Below are 21,782 nucleotides of genomic sequence, written 5' to 3'. Positions count from 1 at the left end.
GTTCGTCACCCCTGCTAGCACGGTTTTACCCACGTATAGAACTTGCGATGTGAGAGGGTATCTTATCGATTTGGAATTTATACGGGACATCACAGCAACAGCAAAAACCCGCCGGGAGTGTCTATATAATTTATGTTGCAATAATGAGGCTATTTCACAATTTAGCTGAGTTAATAAAAATTCAGCATTGAAGAAATTTTGCTTCACAAGGGCTTTGAACGGGGCTAAATCTGCTCGTAATGTTCTTACTGCTCTAAACTTGCTCGAAAAAGCCCTTCTGGCTGCTCCAAGCCTGCTCCAAAACGTCTTTCTGGCTGCTTCAAGCCTGCTCCAAAACTGCTTCAAAAAGCATATTTGCTTGCCCCCGGGACTTCTCCCGAACCCATGTACCCTGTTCTACCCCTGGGATGTGCTTTACCAGCTGAATGCATTGATATATCTCCAAAACCATTTCAGTGTGCCTTTAATGTTAGAGAAGTGAGGAAATGAGTTACTCCAGAAATGTGAACTGGAGATAAAAAGGGCATGGAATGGGGACCACTTCATTCCCAGAGCTGATGGTAACAGCAGCAGCAAAAAGCTCTTAGGTGATAGATGTCTTCTCTATTCTGGTATTCTTTGCCAAAGTGTTGCTCTGGCATTCAGGTACTGGTTCTTATGTATGGCATGTGGAGCATTGAAAGCCTTGTCTCGATAGAGAGTGGCATATAGCTTTGGTATATTTTTCCTTCAGGCCTCGGACATTAATGAGAACAGTGAAGACGCAACTGATTTTGAGGCTGCGATTTTGGCCAAGCGCCAAACGATGGTTCAAGAAGGCAACAATGAAACAGACACAGGTGGGGAAGTTTTTCTAACATCCACATTTTTTGAAACGCTATTACAAAGCATTGTTGGCTGTATTTGGACTTTATTGTTTATTCACTCATTTTTGATACTTGCGAGTGTTAATGCAGCCTAAGTTGACCAGTATACTCGTTGAATTTTTTTCTCTAGGTCAAGAAAAAAAGAAGCAGTTAGATATGTTCTCAGAGGACATGTTTTCTGAGAATTATTCTGTAAGTGAAATGTACATTTATATTATTATTGCTAGTCAGAAAAGATGTCCCCTTCTTTTTGTTTTAATTTTGAATTTGTGACCTGTGGACAAAATTTCCTCTTTCAGAGTCCCAACTCAGTTCAGAAGATATCTTCGCGAGCTCAAGAAAATCCGAATCTTACAGACAATTGGGATGATGCAGAGGGCTATTATCGTAAGTAACGTCAAATGCTTAAAGGTCATTATGAAAGTTTGTTGCTCAAAAAGGAAGAAGCCACGGACGAAAAGAGCACCAACATGCAGCTAATTGAAGCTCAATAAAGCATCTGTGCTGTTTCAACATGTAGATTCAGACGGAGCAAGAAAATATGTCTAGCCGAAATACATGGTTACATAGTCAGATCAACTTGAAGTTGTTTTTGTATAATGAAAAAGAAAGAACACTCATTGTTATGTCACAATCTCTATGATAGAATGTTCCTTTATTAGCTATCAATGCATACCTGCAAAGTCTCTCGGATTGTCCGGGAGACTCCGCAGCTTGTACTTTGCCTTTACAACTAGAGTCGAACACGGATATATCCAACTCGAAGGGGATCTTGTATTAGTTCGATATATGAAAAACTGTAACCGTTTTATCTTTTGAACACGAAAATTCACTAGTTTCAATGCAGCCCATGATGTTACTAACAAAAATAAAAGCAGAATTTGTTGGAAAATGTGTCTTACAAATAACTATCTTCAACTCTCATGTACTCTTCTACCTGTTATAATAGGCAGCTCAAAGTTAAAGTAGTCTTTTTTTTTTTCTTTTATTGTCCAGGTGTTCGCATCGGTGAAGTGCTGGACACACGATATACTGTTTATGGCTACACGGGTCAAGGAGTCTTCAGCAATGTGGTTCGAGCAAGGGACATGGCAAGAGGAAATCAGGACGTTGCTGTAAAGATTATACGAAACAATGAAGTCATGTGAGTAAAGACCCGCTTTACCTGACAAGCACCTTCGTTTCATAGTCATCGACCTCGTTTCTACATAGTGCCTTTACGTGCCTTTGCTGTTACAAGCCTTTGTTGTACATAGCTTTTTGTTTTCTGGGCTTATCTGTTGCCTTGCAAAACTTCATATTGTCTGAAGAGCTTCAACAGATACACCGCAGCTTGTACCTTGCCTTTACGACTACAGTCGAACGCGGATATATCCAACTCGAAGGGGATCTTGTATTATAGTCGAAACCTGCAATAACGAAATCGCCGGGGAAATCGAAAAAATTCGTTTTCGTGAGAATTTTGTTGCCGCGAATATGAGACATAAAAACAGTGATACGGCCAGCAGAACGAAAATTTATTGCTAGAAGTGGGTCAACTTAATTTGCCGACGATTGCCATGCAACAACCTCAAAGCTCTCCCTTCGCACTGGGAAAAAAGGTCCATTGCTACGTCGTCATCATGTGCGCCGAAGAAGGAGCGAAAGGTGTTCAGCGCATCCAAAACAACCCGCGGGTTGTTTTGGATGCACTAGCGCGTCGTTCCTTCCTGCAGTCTCGCTGTCAGCGAAGTTAAGGCGCAAGCCGACTTTGATGACGTGCCACGCTCGTAGACCCCCCGCCTGTTCGTATTAATCTGATCGTGCATCTGGTACGGCCACTCGTGCCGCCCCGGACCGTGCCGCCCCTTACAGCTTCGTTGCTTGTATGCGACAGCAACAACAGCAAGCAGATCGAAACGTGCAGCGCACTGCTCACGCACAAATGACGCATGAGAACGATACACACATGATGAGAGCGAACTAACAACGTTTACCGCTCGATACTTAACGCGCTGTTCAAATAAAAACGATGCACGATACGTAATCACAGATAAAGATGAGTACAAACTAACAAGTGTCAGAGTTGTTATACTATGCTGTGTACGAAAAACGGGCTCTTTTCGCAAACAGGGCCTGTGCAGATAACGAATTGACCTTTGTGAGCCGGACAACTAACGCAATCGTTCCAGTGAAAGACGAAGGCACACGATTCTCTCTACTCCGCCGAGCAAAGTACGCGTGAAAGATAAGCGCACGTAGGCGCATCTTTGAGTGTTCATATATATATATGTATATCCTGATGAAGGCCAGACTCTAGGCCGAAACGTCGAAATAAACCACGTTGTGACCGCTCATGGAGGATCTACTGGACTATATGCAATGCTACAGCCACTCAACCACGATGCCTGCCTATATATATATATATATATATATATATATATATATATATATATATATATATATATATACGCACACATACCCCGCGCGCGCGCGCACACCAACCCACACACACACACACACACACACACACACACACACACACACATCAGTCGTATATCATTCATTCGAACATGCTTAATTCGAACTTCGAGTTATTTCTTACTCACGATGAGGTCCCGTCAAAGCTATGTGTATTCCAATGGGTGAAAACGCCCGGTAATTCGAACGCGCAAGCACTTGCGACGGTTAATTCGAACATACTGCGCTCCGAAAATGCTCTCAGCACCCCGCCAAATCCCGCGGCACCTGCGACACCTCAACGCTGCGCGCGAAGGAAATGAAAAGGAAAGAAAAGACTGCAATGGAATGTTTGCTCTCTCTCAAATGCCGATCTGCGACGTGCCTGTGTCACGCTTTCACCTTTCCCGTCCCTGCCACGTTACCCTCTCCTTTCAACGGCGCGCGCGAAGAGAGCAAAAAAAAAGAAAAAGCTGCCGTGGAGTGTTGTTTTTCTTTCAAATGCCGATCTTCCTCTCTCCGGGTGGAGACGCTCCTCCTTTTTTGTCGCATGCTGGCCATGCTGCGACTGCGCGGGACTCCCCTACGCAGTCGTTGTTGTCGTCGTCTTTAGAAAGTGTCGGCGCTGGACATTTCTGCGCGCAACTTTTCTTACCAGGAGAATGCTGAAGCCGAAGTAGAAATGCTTTGCAATCGCTGCAAGGCAAACGTGTGCAGATGCGCATCACGGATAACTTCAATTAATAGCGGATCTCCTGTGATTTGTGAACACATGTAAATCTTCTGAAAATTGCCCCTCGTGTGTTAGCTCAATACACATGCACCACTGCATGGAGAGCCCTCCGCTGATTTAGCTTTCATTAATTCGAACTTCTGTTTATTCGAACAAATTTTTGGGCCCCTTCGAGTTCTTATTATTGAGATTCGACTGTATATAGCTACATAGACATACACGATGAATTATGGCAGCAATGGCAAAAAACTAATTGCTATAGTAATAAAAAGGGGCCAGACTCGTTTTGGCGTTTCTGTCAAAAGAATCTAGTAGTGAGCAAAGCTTTGACCCATGCATTTGCGGAAGCCAGCTGCGCCATCCCATCCGTTCACGCGTGTCCCAGGAAAATGTACGCGAGTTGTTTTGACGGAAATACTAGGTTCTGCTAGTTATGTTTATCCTTTGAGACTCTCATCTTAGTGAGAAACCCTACCCTTGTGTCTTCTGTTCTGCGACTTCAAGCCACTATAAGACAACGCTGATGGTGGTGCTTGCAATTGAGACCCCACCCCCTCTTGTTTTTGATGTGGTGTTTTTTTGTTTGTTTGTTTGTCCTTGGGTTTTTTTTGGTGCCGAAAAAAATAAGGGCAAATCATTCAGCCCCCTCCCCCGTTGCGGAAATCTCCCGGATTCAGAATCTTTGAACTTCGCAGGTATGGCGTCGTCTGTGCACTCGTCATCCTCTTCATCGGTTTCCGCAAGTTTCGCCGTCTCAAAGCCTTTGTGAAAGCAGTTGACCACTGTGTTTGCTTCACGTCTCGCCCAGCATTGAAGATCTTTGCGGGAGAAAACTTTGCGGAGCTTTGCGGCCACTCCTTCGTCATCCACTGTTGGATGTCTTGGCTGCTGACAGCTTCGCCTTCGCCAGAATTGGTTTTGCCAATGATGTTGTAGCGCTGCTTAAATCGGTGAAGCTACCCGGTGTTGTCGGCGAAGTTGTTTCACCGAGTGCAGTGGCAAACCATTTGGCTTTGGTTATCATCGGGCCATGCACCGGAATGTTCTTCGCGCGCACTTCTAAAAACCAAGCATAGAATGCCTTTTCTACATTCCCGTGGGCAGAAGCGCGCACATGACAGGCTCCCGACGTTCGCTGCTTCGCCATCTTTGCCTTGATATCTGCTTTGTTCTTCAACAAGGTACTCAAAAGTGTAGCGCGGAACCCCGAAGTCGTCCATGACGGTCGAACATTTCTCGCCCTCCTCAACACGCTGAATAGCCCTCAACTTCTTCACAATGTCAAGGGTCTTGCGCTTCTTAACACTGGTCATAGCTACACGAGAAGTCAACAATTCAAGGAGTCCGCAGTGGCTTTGCACACCACGTACGAAAAAGAAAAATTCTGCACATGCGGTGTTACGTAGGCGACACGACAATGGAAGCAACAAAGCACTAGCTAGGTGATGGCCACCTGCGAAGGAGACAGCAAAAGGCGGGAGCTGTGGTTGGCTGATCAAAACACGCAAAACAGCAAAAAAATATATATATAAAAGAAAAGGCTAAAGGAGGAGGACGTTGGCTCCTTTGTTCCTTTTCTGTACTCGACTGTACTCTCAACTGTTCGACTGTACTCGACTGTACTCTCAACGCAAGCAAACTTTTTGCAAAGTTTGCTTGCGTTGAGAGTACAGTCCAACTCCACCCCGCCGCGGTGGTCTAGTGGCTAAGGTACTCGGCTGCTGACCCGCAGGTCGCGGGATCGAATCCCGGCTGCGGCGGCTGCGTTTCCGATAAAGGCGGAAACGTTGTACGCCCGTGTGCTCAGATTTGGGCGCACGTTAAATAACCCCAGGTGGTCGAAATTTCCGGAGCCCTCCACTATGGCATCTCTCATAATCATATGGTGGTTTCGGGACGTTAAACCTCACATATCGATCAATTAATTAAAACTTACCTCAACAATAAAAGCACAGGTTCAACACAAGGCAAGATTTATTTAAGACACAAAAAAGTGCAAGCAAATAGTCGAGAATTAGAATACCATGTGCAAAGCTTGTGGGCATTGCGAGCGTAGCAGCAGCGTTCGTAGCTCAACAGGAGCCCTCAAAAGGTAAGCGTAGGACGTCAGTATTGGGATGATGGCTATTCAACAGATCATTTGCAGTTTCTTCTGAAGAAATAAGGTTTATCATCAATCCCAGTTTTAGGCACACGGCAGGCCCAACGCTTCTTAGTGGCTTTCAGCTGCCGTCACCAGTAGCAAACACAAAACTCGTAGACTCCGAAGGGCCTACCGGCGGCCCTGTTGCCGTTGTTTAGTGCATGATCTATCACTTTCAACTTGAAAGCAGCCGTGTAGCTTCAGTATCGCCCCATAACGTGACAAGATTACCGACACAACATACAAAACACGCCGCAGCACGCACTTGCCTTTTTGGCTTGGCTTGGATTGGATTGAATCTCTGTCCAATAATAGTACGCTTGATGCTTAAGAGATGGCGCGCGCTATCACCATCAGTGGCTGGAACGAGCAGACGACATTATTGCGTCATTTTTCGGGGGTGCGATAATTACTCGAGGAAAAAAAAGAAATCGTATTTTTGCTGGGTGATGTGGGGGGGTGCGAGAATTATGCGAGTGCAAGGATTACGCGAGTAAATACGATACAACTTTGTTAATATGCCTTCTGGGAACGTAGCATAGCTATGCACTGAATGGTAGTAGCACACAGTAACCACCAAGCACAAATTTGCATCTCGTAATGCTGTTGTTGCCTACGAAGAAACATATACAACGCCAAAGCAAGTAAATTGCCTTGAATACCTACTACAAAGCCTTCTCTTATTCTTGCCAAAGTGCAGAAAAGATGCAGGCTCTGTCACACGTCTGCCCTATAATGTGTGGTGGCAGTGCCAAGGATAGAGTATTTTGAAACAAAGTCCGGAACACTTACTGACTGACATAGCTACAGTGCAGGCAGACACATGTATTAGCTTTCCACAATACATGTGTATGATGCATACATGCACATCTTTACAGCAACTTGCTGCTAAGCAAAAACTTCATACGTTGTTGGAACACGCTACTGCCACATGGCAGTATTGAGGGCAGTATCATCAGTGCCACTGTGTCCAACAGCAGTGCCACTGTGTCCAATGCTTGTCCCTGTGCGCTTAGTTGGGGAGGTCAAGTGGTGGTCATAATTTAATGCCTGCTTTAGTCGGCAGTAGCGCAAACTTTGTGCCCGTGTTTTTTCATGACAGTCTAGCCAGGCAGTTGTTTGTTCAAATGAAACTTTTTTTTCTTTTTTTTTTTTGTTACCGAAGAATTGCTACTGACGAATTCTGTCATGTTGAGAAAAGGACATGTGCCTTTGTAGGGCAAATAACTGCAGAATCCATTATTCTAGTCAGTTTGTTTTTTTATGTCAGGCTAATGTTAGCTGGGACAACCCAAATCTTAAGTTGGCAGATTACATTACCAAGTTAACCAAATTTCCGAAGTAATTAGAGTCGCATTATTCAGCTTTTGCTGTAGTGGTCATTGATATGAGTCCAGAATTGCCGTCATTGAGAAATGATTAAAATAATCTTGGACAAGCTTAAGAAATTTTGGAATTAAGAAATTAAAAGTAATTCAAATGAATTATTTGTTTTAAAGGGGTACTTCTAAAAAAACATTGGCCTCGCATGTTATTGCTGCAATGTGTTGCTGGGGGCCCGGTAATCATAACAGGACACATACTTTGCTGCAGCGCATGACAGATAATTGTAAATACAGGCTCCTCATTGCCGACCACTTTCAGTTTCAGTTTGAGAGAGCTCGAAAAACTACAAGCTGCCAGGTTCACCTATCGCCACCTAGTGTGTGCAGCTCTCGACTACGTTAGCACACAGAACTGTGACACACTTCAGCACGGTCCACACCAAGAAGTTCTTTGGAACAGGAAATGAGACAGCAGTGTGGCCAAACACAAAAATTTTAATGCATGCGCTGTGGCTATAGAGTCGCAAACTGGCGCCGAAAAGTTTAGACTGCTGGCACAAACAGGCAACACAAAAATGGCGGCTATGAAGTCATCATAATGTGTTTTATTGACTGCAGCATGGGGATGTGAGGAAAGTAAATTGGTGACTGCAGGTAGTGACGCATCTGGAGGGACTGCAAGTGGTAACGTGAGGGACTCCATGGGGTCCCTTTTGATTATGTCAGTACCTTCAAAATTTAAACTTCAATATTGCTCTGAAATACTTTCCAAGCTATATTTACTGTTGATAATTTGCAGATAATATGCGCATGTTCACAGGAAATGATTCAGCCAGCTATCTTGGCCGCAAGATTTTGTGTCAGTACCTCTTTAATAAATAAGCGAGTAAGCTTTTTTTTTGTGCAAGCCACATGTTGTAGGATAATCTACCCTAAAAAAGTAAACACCACCAATATGATTGTGCGAAAGAAATCCTCACTGAGCTCTTTTAATTGTGCATACTGTAGTGCTGAAAAACTTACAAAAGCCACTTTTTTGCAGGCATCGCACAGGGCTCAAGGAGCTTGAAATGCTGAGACGTCTCAACGATGCTGACCCTGATGACAAGTTTCATTGTCTTCGGCTGTTTCGACACTTCTTTCACAAACAGCATCTGTGTCTTGTTTTTGAGCCACTTAGGTAAGCAGTTTTATACTTTACACTTGCTTATATAAATATAGAAATATTACCGTATTTACTTGAATCTAGGCCGACCTCGATTCTAAGCCAACCCCCTTAAGTTCGAAACCAGGGGGAAAAAAAACAACAACTTATCTCTAATGTAGGCCAAACAAAACAGAGTAGGCTGCGTTCACAAAGAGAAAACATTTATTAAACATGAAGATGAAACAGCAGTCGGTTTATGATGCAAATAACTTGAGAAACTTACAGCTGCTAGTCCTGTTGTGTGTGCTTCTTTGTCGTTTTTTTTCGCGCTGCTTGTAGTCCGATGCCGCACTCATTCTGAGTCGTCATCGCTGCTTTCCTCGTCGCTGACTTCAAACAGTGCACAATCCTCTGTGCCACCTAGTGCATTGGATACACCGCACTTCTTGAAAGAGTGCACAATCAAAATTTCTGTGTTGTTGTCCCACGCTGCAGCCTCTCCACCTTTTCCTGCCACCTCCTAGAGAGATGGGCGCGTGGCATGTAAAAGTGTTGTTGAAGATAACAGAAACCTTTTCCTTTACTATAGTTATGTTATGTGTTCATGCGCATGGGAATGTTGATATTGCTATCCAAGGTGAAACTTAAAAGGTCCTTTATAGTCCGGCATTCGCATCAGCCAGCAGGGGCGGGAGTTGGCAACGTCTTTTTCATCGGTACGTTGATGCAAAAACTGAGCACTCTATACTCTTACTTGCATGCCGTACCAGGTGACCTTGACGCATACGCGCCTGAGCACATCAGCTGTCTGTTATGAAAGGACGCAGACATGGTGAAGTCTAGGTAATGTCGTCACTGTGAAATGCTGTGTGTTGCATCTCACGCCTGCTGCAGCCTGGGCACGCTGGTCGCTGCCAAGTCCGTTAGACTGTAAAGTGCTGTGCGTTCCCTAGTGTAGCACTGTTATGCCGAACGTGCACGCACGTCGAAATTACATCGGGCTCTAGATGGTTGTTATGGGTGTGTTCGCCCCCCCTTTTTTTCTCTTTTTATCTTTTCCTAGGGACCGTCACTTTTTCATGGTGAATTGTAAATGAATGTGTGCATTTTGCTGCCCATGTCAAGTGCTCCAACAGTGTGGTCATTATTTGAAATAGTGAATATTTGGCAAGGGCTGGTGTGGGCATGATTACCTGATACTGGGGAGTGTTAAAAAGCAGGCGAGGGGGGTGGCTGTATATGAATGAATTACCATTTTCTCTTGTCAGACATGAATTTTCACGTCCTGCCGCGGTGGTCTAGTGGCTAAGGTACTCTGCTGCTGACCCGCAGGTTGCAGGATCGAATCCCAGCTGCGGCGGCTGCAATTTCGATTGAGGCGAAAATGCTGTAAGCCCGTGTGGTCAGATTCGGGTGCACGTTCAATAACCCGAGGTGGTCGAAATTTCCAGAGCTCTCTACTACGGTGTCCCTCATATGGTTGTTTTGGGACGGTGAACCACATATCAATCAATCAAATCATAAATTTTCATTTATCACTCAGCCGCATTACCCTCATCTTTTCATAGATATCTTTAGTTTCTATGTCTTTGCAGGTGTGCATGCATTATATCAATTGATATATTTGATAATGCTTTCTGTTAAACTGAAAGTAATGTTTGCCCCCATAGGCCCTGAATATGATGGGTCTGTGTTTTTCTTTTGCTCAATTTGAGGTGCTCTTGCCAACTCAGAGTAATGATGTAAGTTTCTTTGAGCGAGCATCAATATTATACTTTGAGATGCGAAGACTTCATCTTGTTTTTCCAGTATGAACCTTAGAGAGGTACTGAAGAAGTATGGCAAAGATGTCGGTTTGCACATAAAGGCTGTGCGGTCTTATAGTCAGCAGCTGTTTTTTGCCCTCAAACTACTGAAGAGATGCAATATCCTACATGCTGATATCAAACCTGACAACATTTTGGTAAGTTTTGTTCATACTATTTTCTGTTGTCTTTGTGACTTTGTTTTTCGCAGCCCTGTGCTGATTTTGATGGAGTATTCTGGTAAAATAGACTTTTGCTACATTTTGGCATAACTTTATATAAAGCCTGTCTGAATTAATTGTGTTAGGTCACATTTTAAATTTAAGAAATTTTATTCAGTTGTATGTGAAGTACTGTTCTTTTTTTTTTACAAAGTACGAAACTGTCAACTTCAGGTTTGGTTCAAAAGAAGACCAAAATTGTTCAAATTTCGGGATGTGGCTTGTAATTATTGGTCTGATGCAGATCTTAAGGTCTGTTACAGCAACAATTCACCTTTCACATGACCATAGCATTTACAGTGTGCTAAGTGCGGTAACCACGAGAAATGTACTGGTTGATACTCTGTCAGAATGAAATTAAACAGTGCTTCATACAGGATGAAGTGAAAATAACAGCCGTCGTTCCATTGTTTTCACTGCACCATTTTTGAAGGGCTGTTCAGTTCTCTACTGATAAGGGTTGGGAACAGTTTTGCAAACATCACACATACGAGCCAGAGTGGGCAGCTTGGAAATAGTACGAAAAAAGCCTTTGTTAGAGAGTAGTAGACAGAGAGAGTTGTCTAGAGCCGGCTCCACCCTGAGGCTTTTTTTTTTAAATATCAATTCTTTGGAGATGTGTCGTGTCGAAGGCGTGGCCATGGCAGCATGCAAATTGTTGTCCGTGTCGTGTCGTCGTGTATTGTTGTCGTGTTTTGGCGACTTGCACCTTATATTCGCAGTGTTAATGTGACTGAAGGCCATTAAGTAAAGCCAAAGAGTGTTCAGTTTGACATGTGCAAGCTGCTTGAACAGGTGAAAAATGAAGATTCAGCATTGTTTCATGGGTATGGCATCACGTTGAAACACTGGTTAGTATTTCTGTGGTTTACATTTCGACTTATCTTGGTGATCTGGGTGTAACTACTGGAAATACTTTCCTCCCGATTGTGCAGCTCGTGCACTGCATTGGTTGCTTCCAAGGTGGCATCAGCACTATAGAGGTGCCACTTCCACACCTGGCTCCATCCTTTGATTTCACGGATGACTCCCAACAGTGAGAACTTGACAGGCATTTTACTTCGATGTGTCTAGTTATGCTAGATGGTACACAACAGTTGTTCACTTGCCTGGGCTCACTTATCCTTCAACGCTGCCAAAAAATAAATGAAACCTCGTTAATATGTACCTGTCGAGAACACAGCATAACTACATACTAAGTGCAGTACACATTAACCACAAAGTACAAATTTGCATCCCCTGATGACGAAGAAATAAATACAATGCCATGCCAAATTTAGCAAAATACCCACCACAAAGCCTTCCCTTTCATTTTGATAGAGTGCAGAAAAGATTTTGGCACTTTCGCGTACGACCATCCAATTGCGCATGTTGGCACGGTGCTGAGGCCAAGGCACATTTCGAAACTATTACAGGGCCTTTGATTTGCAGCTACTAAAGTAACGACAGAGCAAACAGTCTCGGCTTTTCGTGATGCATGTGTATGCGTCTGCGGCGTGGTCATCTACGAAGAGAAAACTGACAGTTTCATTGAAACGCGGTACGACCGTGTACATGGAGTCGATCGTGTCGAAGCTAGTTGCATGCAGCACATTGCCTACTCAACTCATGCTGTTACTGCTTGGCTGGCTGGGCCGCTGGCTGTACCACGTCATGCACATCTGCCGTGTTCGTGTTTACCACTTAACAACGAATCCAGTGAGTAGCATGTTGGGTTATCACGGCGATGACTAGCTTCCAGCAATTAGTGCGCATTTAGGCTGTCGTCGAATGAAGCTGAAAGTATGATTACAATAGTGGTACGCTTGCTGTACCAGTCGCGTGCATTTAGCGTGATAGCGCCAATGCAGCGAGGTTTCTCTGTGCCTGCGACCTGCATTGCTGAACTTCATAACAGTGAGCTTCTTCCATTTCTACGAAGTGGTCCATGCTTGAATGCGGTGCTGCATAACAAAGTGGCAGCGATTGGTGGCCTAAGGCATCCAGCCTGCCGCGTATTAAATGCATGTAGTAGGCTTAAATAAGCGCTACATTACACAAGTGCCTGATGAGATAGCTTAAGATAGTTATTAGACAGCTATTAGACAGTTATAATTTAGTAGGCTTAGTAGGACGGCGCGCTTAGCAGAATAGCAGGATCGAAAATCGCATGCAGGCTATTTTTCGGGTTAGCATGACCGTGTGTGTGTGGTTTACGTACTGTACAGAAAACGTGGTGGTGGTCTTGGACACCCTCTTCAAACTGAGTTTAGCATAGGTGGGGATGGATACAATTGTATAAAATAACTTCGCTTGTCTTCAGGTAGCTTAGACGACAGAGTATTACGGATAACTTAGCCTTGTTTTTGAAACGGCTTTCCATTTTGAATAACCCTAGGCCTAACTAGATCAGTGCAAACAAATCAACACAAAAATTGTTGCTTTTGGTGTGCGATTCATATTTACTTTCATTGTTACTAAAAAAAGTAGTTTGAAGTGCTGTGCGCCAAGATATAAGCAAGCACTCTCGTTTTTTTTTTTACGTTTCACTTAATGCATTTATTTTGTGCCAGGTGGCTCCACCGTCCCAGCTTGGGCTAAAGTCCCTCTACTTCGTAAAAGTAGTGCCAACTGCTCTCCCCTACACTGCCTCCTCTCCTGCGCGCCTTTCACGAGCAACGCTAGCGCCCCCTCAAACGCTCCATGTGGATGCGTGAAGCTTTCAGGCCGGTTGCGCGCGCTGGCGCTGCCACTTTAGCCATAGCCTTTCTAGTCCAGCCGTGGCCGCGTGCCATGTCTCGCATACGGCTGTGTGTAATGATTCTTTTTATTTCTGCGTTCATTTTCCCAGTTGGTGTGGGTGTGCACACCTTCTAACTTCCTTATAGTGCGCCAGGAGAGCTGCAAACGATGTACAATTTGTAGCAAACTGCACACCGTTCACAGTTCTTTTCGAAGCGTAGCGTTTTCCTGTATATCTGGCGCGGATATCGGTAACTGGGTTTACTTAAAAAAGGTTGAGATAAAATACTGTAAACACGACGCACTATTTATTGCATCGGTAAGAAATATTTGCGTGGCAGCTGTGATGTCAAGCCACGCCGTTTGTGATGTCAAGCCACGCACTCACAGTTGTCAAGTGAATGAAGCTCAAGGCTACCAGAGACTGCAGCAGAGTCTTGTTTACCTGCATGGAGATTTGAAAGTACATCTGGAACACGCGGTACTAACGAGAAATTCAGAAAAAATCTACCTTCAGTCTGAGGAGCTACAAAGTAAACGACCCCATTTTACTTTGCGATGATGAAGGGTTGTCCACCGTCAGAACAGGAGCAGGTAATGCTGATAGAGCGTCGACAGTAACCAGGAACTCAGGTTTAATTATAGGTTAAAAAATAGAAAAATCTACCACCATCCTGAGTATAATTTCAAGGACAAAAAGTTACCTTCAATCTGAGAAGCTACCGAGGAAAGAAGATCGAGGTTGTCCATTGTCAGAACAGGAGCAGGTAATGCTGAAAGAGCATAAACAGCAACAACGAACACTGGTTCAATTTTAGGTTCAATGACAGAAAAAATTTATCTTTAATCCGAGTACAAATTCAAGGATAAAAAAGTCTACCTTCAATCTGAGAAGCTACCGAGGAAAGAATACTGAGGTTGTCCAGAGTCGGAACAGGAACCAGTAATGCTACAAAGATCATAAAAAGAGGACAGCACGTTAACTTTCTGTCATGTACAGAGTAAACAACTCCTTTTACCTTGTGGTGATGAAGGGTTCAGGCTATTGTGAACCTCCTCTTGCACAGCGCCTGCATGAAGGATACATGTTGTGAGATAAAAGGCAGGTGTGAGTGTTGAACAGTAACCATTGATATATGGAGATGTAAATCAGCTGAGGTAGTAGCAGACACGTTAGTACCTAGGACACAGATTGAAAGGGTGCGTTAAGCAGCTTAAAAATAATTTATATGATAGTGCTTGTGCGTTTAGCTCTGGAATATTGCCCTTACTTTCTCAGCTTGACTCTCCTAACTCTGAGGTTCTAGCACGTGATGTATCACTTGCACAACATATATAAAGAATAGCAACGTGTCAGCTTACGTTGAGCTGGTGGCTTTCTCGGTTGGGGTTGCTTCCTGTGACCAAATATCGATGGTGTCACATTCTTCTTCAACTTCTTGACTCCAAATTTGTTGAGAATAAGTGGCTCAAACTCACTTTTTTCAAAGTGATCCTAAAAAGAAAACAAGTTAGGTGGAAATCTTATCACAGCAGCAAACACCATAAGCGTCAGAGAATGTTCTAAACATAAACGAACGTTTATTAAAATAAGCGCATGGCTGCGCTTTAATTGAATATTTATTGCTTTCATCTACTGCGCGTCAAAGAGGCATCTGCTGCAACTACCGCAGCGTTTTGAAACTTATACGCTGAATGTTTGATGCGCTAATTCATGATGACACGTCGGCCGATGAGCCGTGGTCCGCTGAAATAAAGCCCAGCTCATGTTCCAAGTTTGCAGAAAGTTCTGACTGTCACCCAGAAGTGGTTCGCGAAATTACACAGTATGATGGAGGAGCTGCACGTAAATGCACGGCCTTCGATGAACTCTGCGCGCAGTTTTTTTTTTTTTGCTATCGCATTTTCATTCCGACGCTTGCTCGGTCTTGGCCCTTCCATCCGCATATCACAGTGAAAGGTTAGTAGAATGTGTGAAACAACCTAGTGTTGCAGTGCATGACACTCGTTCTTTCAGAGTTGATAATATGCTGGCCAAAACCGCGATATGATTATGAGGCACGCCGTAGAGGGGGGCTCCGGAAATTTTGACCATTTGGTGTTCAAGACAGTCCCTTGCTCGAGCAAGTGACTGTCTTGGTGCTTGACAAATTCCACAAACTTTTCCGTGACATTAAATAAGTAATACACCACATATGTCACACGGCAAAGCAAGGCGCCTGTCAAGAGTAAAAACGCACGAGCACTTACCTCACAAAGCCGCGCCGATCTCGGCTCGAAGATTTCTCGACCTATTCTGTGGAGCCAGACTTTGCGACGACTTGCATTCTCTTTTCCGCGCGGAATGGCAAAAAACTTTTTTCCTTGGGTGTCACGGTTATGGCAGCCAAACGCACAGCAACCCGGCATCGCGACAAAACGAGCGAGACGCACACATGCGCTTCACAATTCGTGCACTTCACATCGGGCGAATACACAGCAAATGGCATGTTGGAGCCTTCAACATGGCGCCGAGAGGCGAAGGAAACAAAATACCGAGAAAAGAGGAGCGCGCTACCACGTGACCGCAGCCGCCCTATCAGAGGCGTGGAGAGGAGGAAGCGGTGTAGATCAAGAGAATGCTGTACTTTTCCGAAGGCACAGGGGCTTTAAGCTTGGGCCTGTAACGCGCTATCCTCCTGAACTTTAACGCACTGTCCGCAGGGAATGTTTTGCGGCATGGTAACCCTTTTCCTTTATGCTACTATATCATGCTAATGCTAAACTATAACTGTCTATTGTGATAGGGCTGTCGGCGATAAGTCATAGTGGGGCGTTTGTCGGTGGCCGCCACCTAGCCTTCATACTTTACCAGTGATTACCCACAAAGATATTGCCGCAATCGTGCAGAATCATTGATCGACTGATCTTTGCACTTTTCGAAAAGACTGAAAACTTCTTTGTGGCTCATTGTGGTGTCGGCAGATCCAGTGGCGCAGTAAACTTTTATGGCTCAAAATGTTATCGTGGGGTACACGCTAACTGGTACACACAGGTCAAACCACGGGGACTTAAGCAGTCGACGAATGCATTACGTTCTACAAGACTCGGTTGGGGGCTCGTGGCAACTACGTTTAACCGTTACTATGGCTAAAGAGGGTACATACTAACGAGGTTTGATTGTAGTGCATATACTTTGTGCAGATGGTATTGTTTAATGGATTAGACTCTTGCCTTCAGTATGTCAGATATTGTCTCATTTGAAGGGTATTCAGCATGGCATAAAGAGAGATGTGGTTCCCCTCCTACATGTCAAAAAAGTAGAGAAAGAGTGACGAGAACGAAGCAATAATGATGGTGCATTGAAATGACAACTGGGGATTGGCATGCGAGCTTAAATGAGTGCACAACTAATTGGGGCATCTAGAATAGCTGGAACATGAGAATCGGGAGATTAACACCACCAATCTTTCTGCATGTATTTTGCTTTATTCTCTGTGCCTGCTGGTGCCTCCTTTTGACTCTCTCTTCTGTTGTAGTACACTTATCACTCATTCATTACTAAAAAAATACCCTTAAAAACATGCATCTCTTAAGTGTTGTTAGCTGCTGCAATGAGAGGCCTTAGGAGCAACTGTTCAATTGTATGTAACTCTGCTTATACCTGAAGATTGTACAATTAAAAATTTAATTATGACAAGAGAGATCTGGGATGCAAATTTATTTATGGCTGGAAATGTGGGATGCAAACTAGTCCAGAAATGATTTCAATCTCCAATTACTTGAGGTGTTTTAGGGCTCATTTGAAGTTATGCTTTAAAAGGTTGGCTAACTTTCAATGAAAAATAGGATGAAAGTGTTTTTACTAGTAGCCAAACTACAAGCACTCCATATTATTTTCATAAAATTATCAGTCCTTTTTTAGAGGATAGTGCTTGGTAGAATGATAAGCCGCATAGAACATTTTTAATGTGCTTTCTTCAGTGTGGTATTGCCCGGCTTCAATACGCATATTATTGCAATAATGCTGGTTGAAATGGTCACGATGCGTCTCTCATAATCATATGGTGGTTTTGGGACGTTAAACCCCACAAATCAATCAAATGGTCACGATGGAAAGTTTAATTAGCTCAATTGAATAGCATGTTGCCACGTGCAGCCATAAGGCAAAGCAAAATGGATGTGCTGAGGTCCAATACTGCTGCTGTTGAAAGCTTTTTAAAATGTTCGTGTTTTTGCTTTGGCAAGTCTTTTAGTCATGGTCAACTTGGGTACCTGACTACTTTCTACTTACCAGATTAGCCATGATGGTAAACATGTTGAAGAGCGCAACTTGTTATTGAGGCAAACCTCTTCTGTAGTGCATATTTTGGGAACATGTAAAGGCTACTCAGACAGACGTGGTCTGTTTGATGAACTATTGAAAGGTATTTTTAATATCATGTTGGAATAATGCACAAGCAAAAAAAAATAATAAAAAACCTTTTGGCTTGTGTCAGAGTATGATCTGGTGTTATTGCATAAACTAATAAAGAAAGCACTGTAATCTTCAAGCTGAGCATCTGTAAATTGATTACAAGATGTCACCCACAGGAAGTACACCTTTAGTGTGGTTTTCAATATTCCCATTTTCTTCCAACTTGATGTACAGCACTTGGCAATCGAAACGCTATAGTTGAACTGCGCAAAGGTTTGTGCTTTTTTGAGCTATCGGTGAATGTTTTGTTTTTTCCACGAAGAAAGATGTATTTGAGAAAGAGAATCTGCTGGGCCACCACACCTTGTGAAGGTAACCTGATAGTGTCACTGAGTGAATGCGGTTTTCCCTGTCGCATGACAGATGGCGCTTCTGGTGTGTTGCCATCATTTACATGTTTTGCTGCAGATGCAATGCCTAGAAATCGTAAAAGCTTCTAGTTTATTGAGAATTTTTCCATATTCCTGTCCATGATGTGGATAGTTAAAGGTGACGGACATTTTAGCTTAAATTATTAATAGATACTGCCATAATTATAGGCTATACAGCGCTTGGAATTAGGTACTAGCAGTGGTCCCTGTGCAGACAGTGTCTGCTGCATCGACAGGTCTCTCACTCACATGTTGTACTCATGCGTGTGTATGTGTCCTTCGGAAAACAAGCTGTCATGATCTGCAGGCTTTCTTTCTCTCTTTAGCTCTCTCGTAGGCGTTGACGTTGCACCTGTGGTGCTGGCTTCTTGCTTTCCACACACTTCTCGCGCCTCGCTAAGGCAAATGCTTTCCAGTATTTCCATCACTGCTTCTGTATAAGCGGGTGCAAAATGTGTCTCAGCGGAAATGTAATAGGGGTTATGCATCCTTCATGGAGGAAGTAATGATCTGCAAAGTATGGAGTGACCCAATGAGGTTCAATGTTTAGGCTCGTGCAATATCAAGAAAAAATTGAGACATTGAGACCTCACGGCTCTCGACTGCATTTGCGGGAAGCACCTGGGAGAGTGACATGAAGAGATGACCGTATTACGGGGAGCTTGAAAATTCATTCACAGGATGCAAAAATAGGCATAGTACAGTCGGGACATTTCATTATTTAGGAGCGTGTGTGGATTGTTGGATGCCTAGAGCAATACTATCTCCGGTATTACATAGTCATTCCCAGAAGTGGCAGTTCACCAAAGGCATGAAGGGAAATGAGAAGCAGCAACATAAATACAAAATGGTCGCTATGCAAAAGTCCCATCATTTATTAGGAAATAGGGTGCTAAAGCTATTGAGACCGTGCTATGAAAGAAGTGATAGTTTCTGCATCCTAAAAAATTATGTCATGCAGGTGATTTCACACAGGTATGTGGTGTCTTTTTTTCTCGATAGTTCGTCAAATTTCGAGCCAGCATGGAGGCTTAAGCATTGCTTAAGATTCATTAGCATATACAGCACAAGTGGTGAATCGGAACTGAATGGCCTTGAACCTAATGAGGTTGATTAGAAAGTGCAATGCACGAGTTTTTCTTTCTCTGCTAGCAGGCTGTCACTGCCCAGGGCATGTAGGTGCTGTGCTTGATTCCGTGACTTTATAGAGGCATGCAAGTGAGTGCCTCCTCAGGAATTTCTGCTTTGTGGTTTTTTCCCAGGAGTCAAATACTTTCACAACATGGGAGCAAGGCTTTTAAATGCAGAGCATTTCATTGTCACGCTTTGGCGTCGGCGGCCACACCCATACTGGGCGTACTCGTGTCTCGTGCCGGCCCAGACAGACACCGGCAACACTGTCGCTCCAGAAGCCATTAAAGAATAAGACAACCCTGGGCGTTCAGCAAGCCAAGCATGCGCAGTCGGGATGTGGACCTCTCCCCTGTACTCCTCTCCCTCAAATGCCTGTGGTGTTTATATAAGCAGCAGAGTGCGCGCTCAGAGTTCAGTCTAGGGCGTCTTTGCTTGGATTTCGCTTTTCTTGATTGAGTAGATGCGATGCAAGCAACAGTACCTTCAACCAGTTGTCGGGCACAATCAAACGTCAGTGTCCCACCACTCGTTAAAGGCAGTGCTTCTCCTTCATTCAATAAATAAGAATAATAAAGACAAAATAACAATTAAGCATTCCCAAACCATACCCAATTATGCAACATTCATGCGATACCCCCACCACTCTGTGACGCATTTACTCGGGTTCCCCCTGTGGGATTATGTGGGTGGCTTTTTTGTTCCATTAGGTACCATAAAGGGTTATATCGGGGTCCTCAGTACTCAACGACATTTCAAGAAAGCACCGTGTGCCATGTGGGCGGACTATTGCGTTTCAATTGCTGAGCAATGTACATTACGGCGTGGTGCTAAGCTTTGTGCCTTGTCATTAATGATCTGTTGGTGTTAATGCACTTTTCTCGTTCTTCTCACCTCAGGTCAATGAGACAAAGCTGGTTTTAAAGCTTTGTGATTTTGGCTCTGCATCTCATGTGGCTGAAAATGACATCACACCATACCTTGTCAGCAGGTTTTACCGTGCACCAGAAATAGGTGAGAGAGCCTTTTTGTGCTGATCTCTCATATTTTCAAAATTTCTTTAGAAAATTAAAATAAAGCTTATGGAGCAACGAGTTTATTAAACTGCAAGGCTACAAAGCTAATAGTATTAAGAGCTTGAGACAGGAGCCGCAAGCTTCTGGCACATTTTTTGGGTGGAGAGCTTGGCATTTGCAAGTGCCCTAGTGTGATTTGCTCTTGGAATAATGTTCGGAATTTGGTTGTGATGCATGCTCGGGGTACCATTGTAAGTGACAGAAATTTAGCCTAATATACAACTAAAGCAAGAGCATACTGCTTTGAAAGTTACATGGTAAATATCAATACTAAATGATGGCTGCACAGTGGTCTAATTATATTGTTTAATTGTCTGTTTCCTATATATAAAAAAAACTTACCAAGACAAACCGGTCTGATCATGTGACTGTACGGCCATCTCCCTCCTTTTGAAAAAAAGAAAAAGCTACAGAAAAACAAGGGAAAAAAGCATCATCAGTGATATGTCAATTCAAGCAAGATGCATGTATGTTTATTGATGTAGATGCACCATTCTCCAAATTAAAAAAAAAAGAGAAAGAGAGACACATTTTTTTTTTATAGCGAAAGCTGTTACGAGATCAAAACTTGGGTCATGAGCGGTGCTGCCGCTGCCTCCGAAATCGGGCCGCATCGCGGTCGTTCGGAGTTTCCGAAACGTGCGTGCGGGACTGGCGGAAACAAAAGCAGAAGATTGTGGACAGCAAAGATTCACGCAAAGGCTTCAGTGGACCACAGCAGGGTCGGTTTCCGCAAATTGAACTGCTGCTCGCCGAGTATGTGCTTGAGCAGCGAGCGGCACAGCGGCCCGCGACGACAGAACTGCTCCAAGTGCGGGCTATGCAGTTAGCTTTAGAAAAAGGGCTAACGCGGAGCCAGTTCAAAGCGAGCAGGTGCTGGCTAACTAACTTTATGAAGAGGAAGGGCTTTTCCCTTCGAAAGCGAACGGGCATGCGCCAAAGCGAACGGGCATGCGCCAAAACTTGCCGGAGGAGTACGAAGAAAAGCTTCACAGTTTTCAGAGGTTCGTCCTAAACTTGCGGCACAACGACGGCTACCTGCATGGGTAAATCGGGAATGCCGATCAGACGCCTCCTTACTTCGACATGCCTGGCACCACAACCGTCGAGAAGAAGGGGGGAAGCAAGTTCGCATGCTGACATCGGGCCACGGTAAAACAAGAGTGACGGCAATGCTCGATTGCACGTCAGATAGGCACAAGCTTCCCCCGTACCTCATATTTAAACGGAAGGCGCCCCAAAAAGGAGTCGTTTTTTTTAGTGGTGTGATCATGTGGGCCAGCGTAAAAAATGGGTGCACGTTGCAATCGATGTCTTACGTTTTTTTTTTTTACGTCGTGGAAATCAG

General features: G+C 43.9%; 1 protein-coding gene across 6 annotated transcripts in view; it reads left to right on the top strand.

Moving 5' to 3' along the window:
• The window catches only part of Prp4k (Pre-mRNA processing factor 4 kinase), a 179,772-nt gene that overhangs the window by 95,737 nt on the left and 62,253 nt on the right, over positions 1 to 21,782 (top strand). For 5 of the 6 annotated variants that reach the window (XR_012886888.1, XR_005110443.2, XR_012886887.1 and 2 more), the window contains exons 8-14: positions 734 to 839; positions 997 to 1,058; positions 1,166 to 1,253; positions 1,863 to 2,010; positions 8,549 to 8,686; positions 10,463 to 10,616; positions 20,258 to 20,372. Coding sequence is in view for 2 of the 6 variants with exons in the window: in XM_037427374.2 (XP_037283271.2) it covers positions 734 to 839; positions 997 to 1,058; positions 1,166 to 1,253; positions 1,863 to 2,010; positions 8,549 to 8,686; positions 10,463 to 10,616; positions 20,258 to 20,372 (811 nt within the window). In the remaining 4 variants the exon portion in view is untranslated. Of the gene's footprint in view, positions 1 to 733; positions 840 to 996; positions 1,059 to 1,165; positions 1,254 to 1,862; positions 2,011 to 8,548; positions 8,687 to 10,462; positions 10,617 to 11,614; positions 11,716 to 20,257; positions 20,373 to 21,782 lie in introns of all 6 variants that reach the window. The other variant, XR_012886889.1, reaches the window with a different exon arrangement.

Source organism: Rhipicephalus microplus, chromosome X (genome assembly GCF_043290135.1).
Source record: "Rhipicephalus microplus isolate Deutch F79 chromosome X, USDA_Rmic, whole genome shotgun sequence".
Classification (NCBI taxonomy): Eukaryota; Metazoa; Arthropoda; class Arachnida; order Ixodida; family Ixodidae; genus Rhipicephalus; species Rhipicephalus microplus.
Note: the sequence above shows the minus strand (reverse complement) of the source record. Positions and strands in the feature narration are given on the sequence as shown.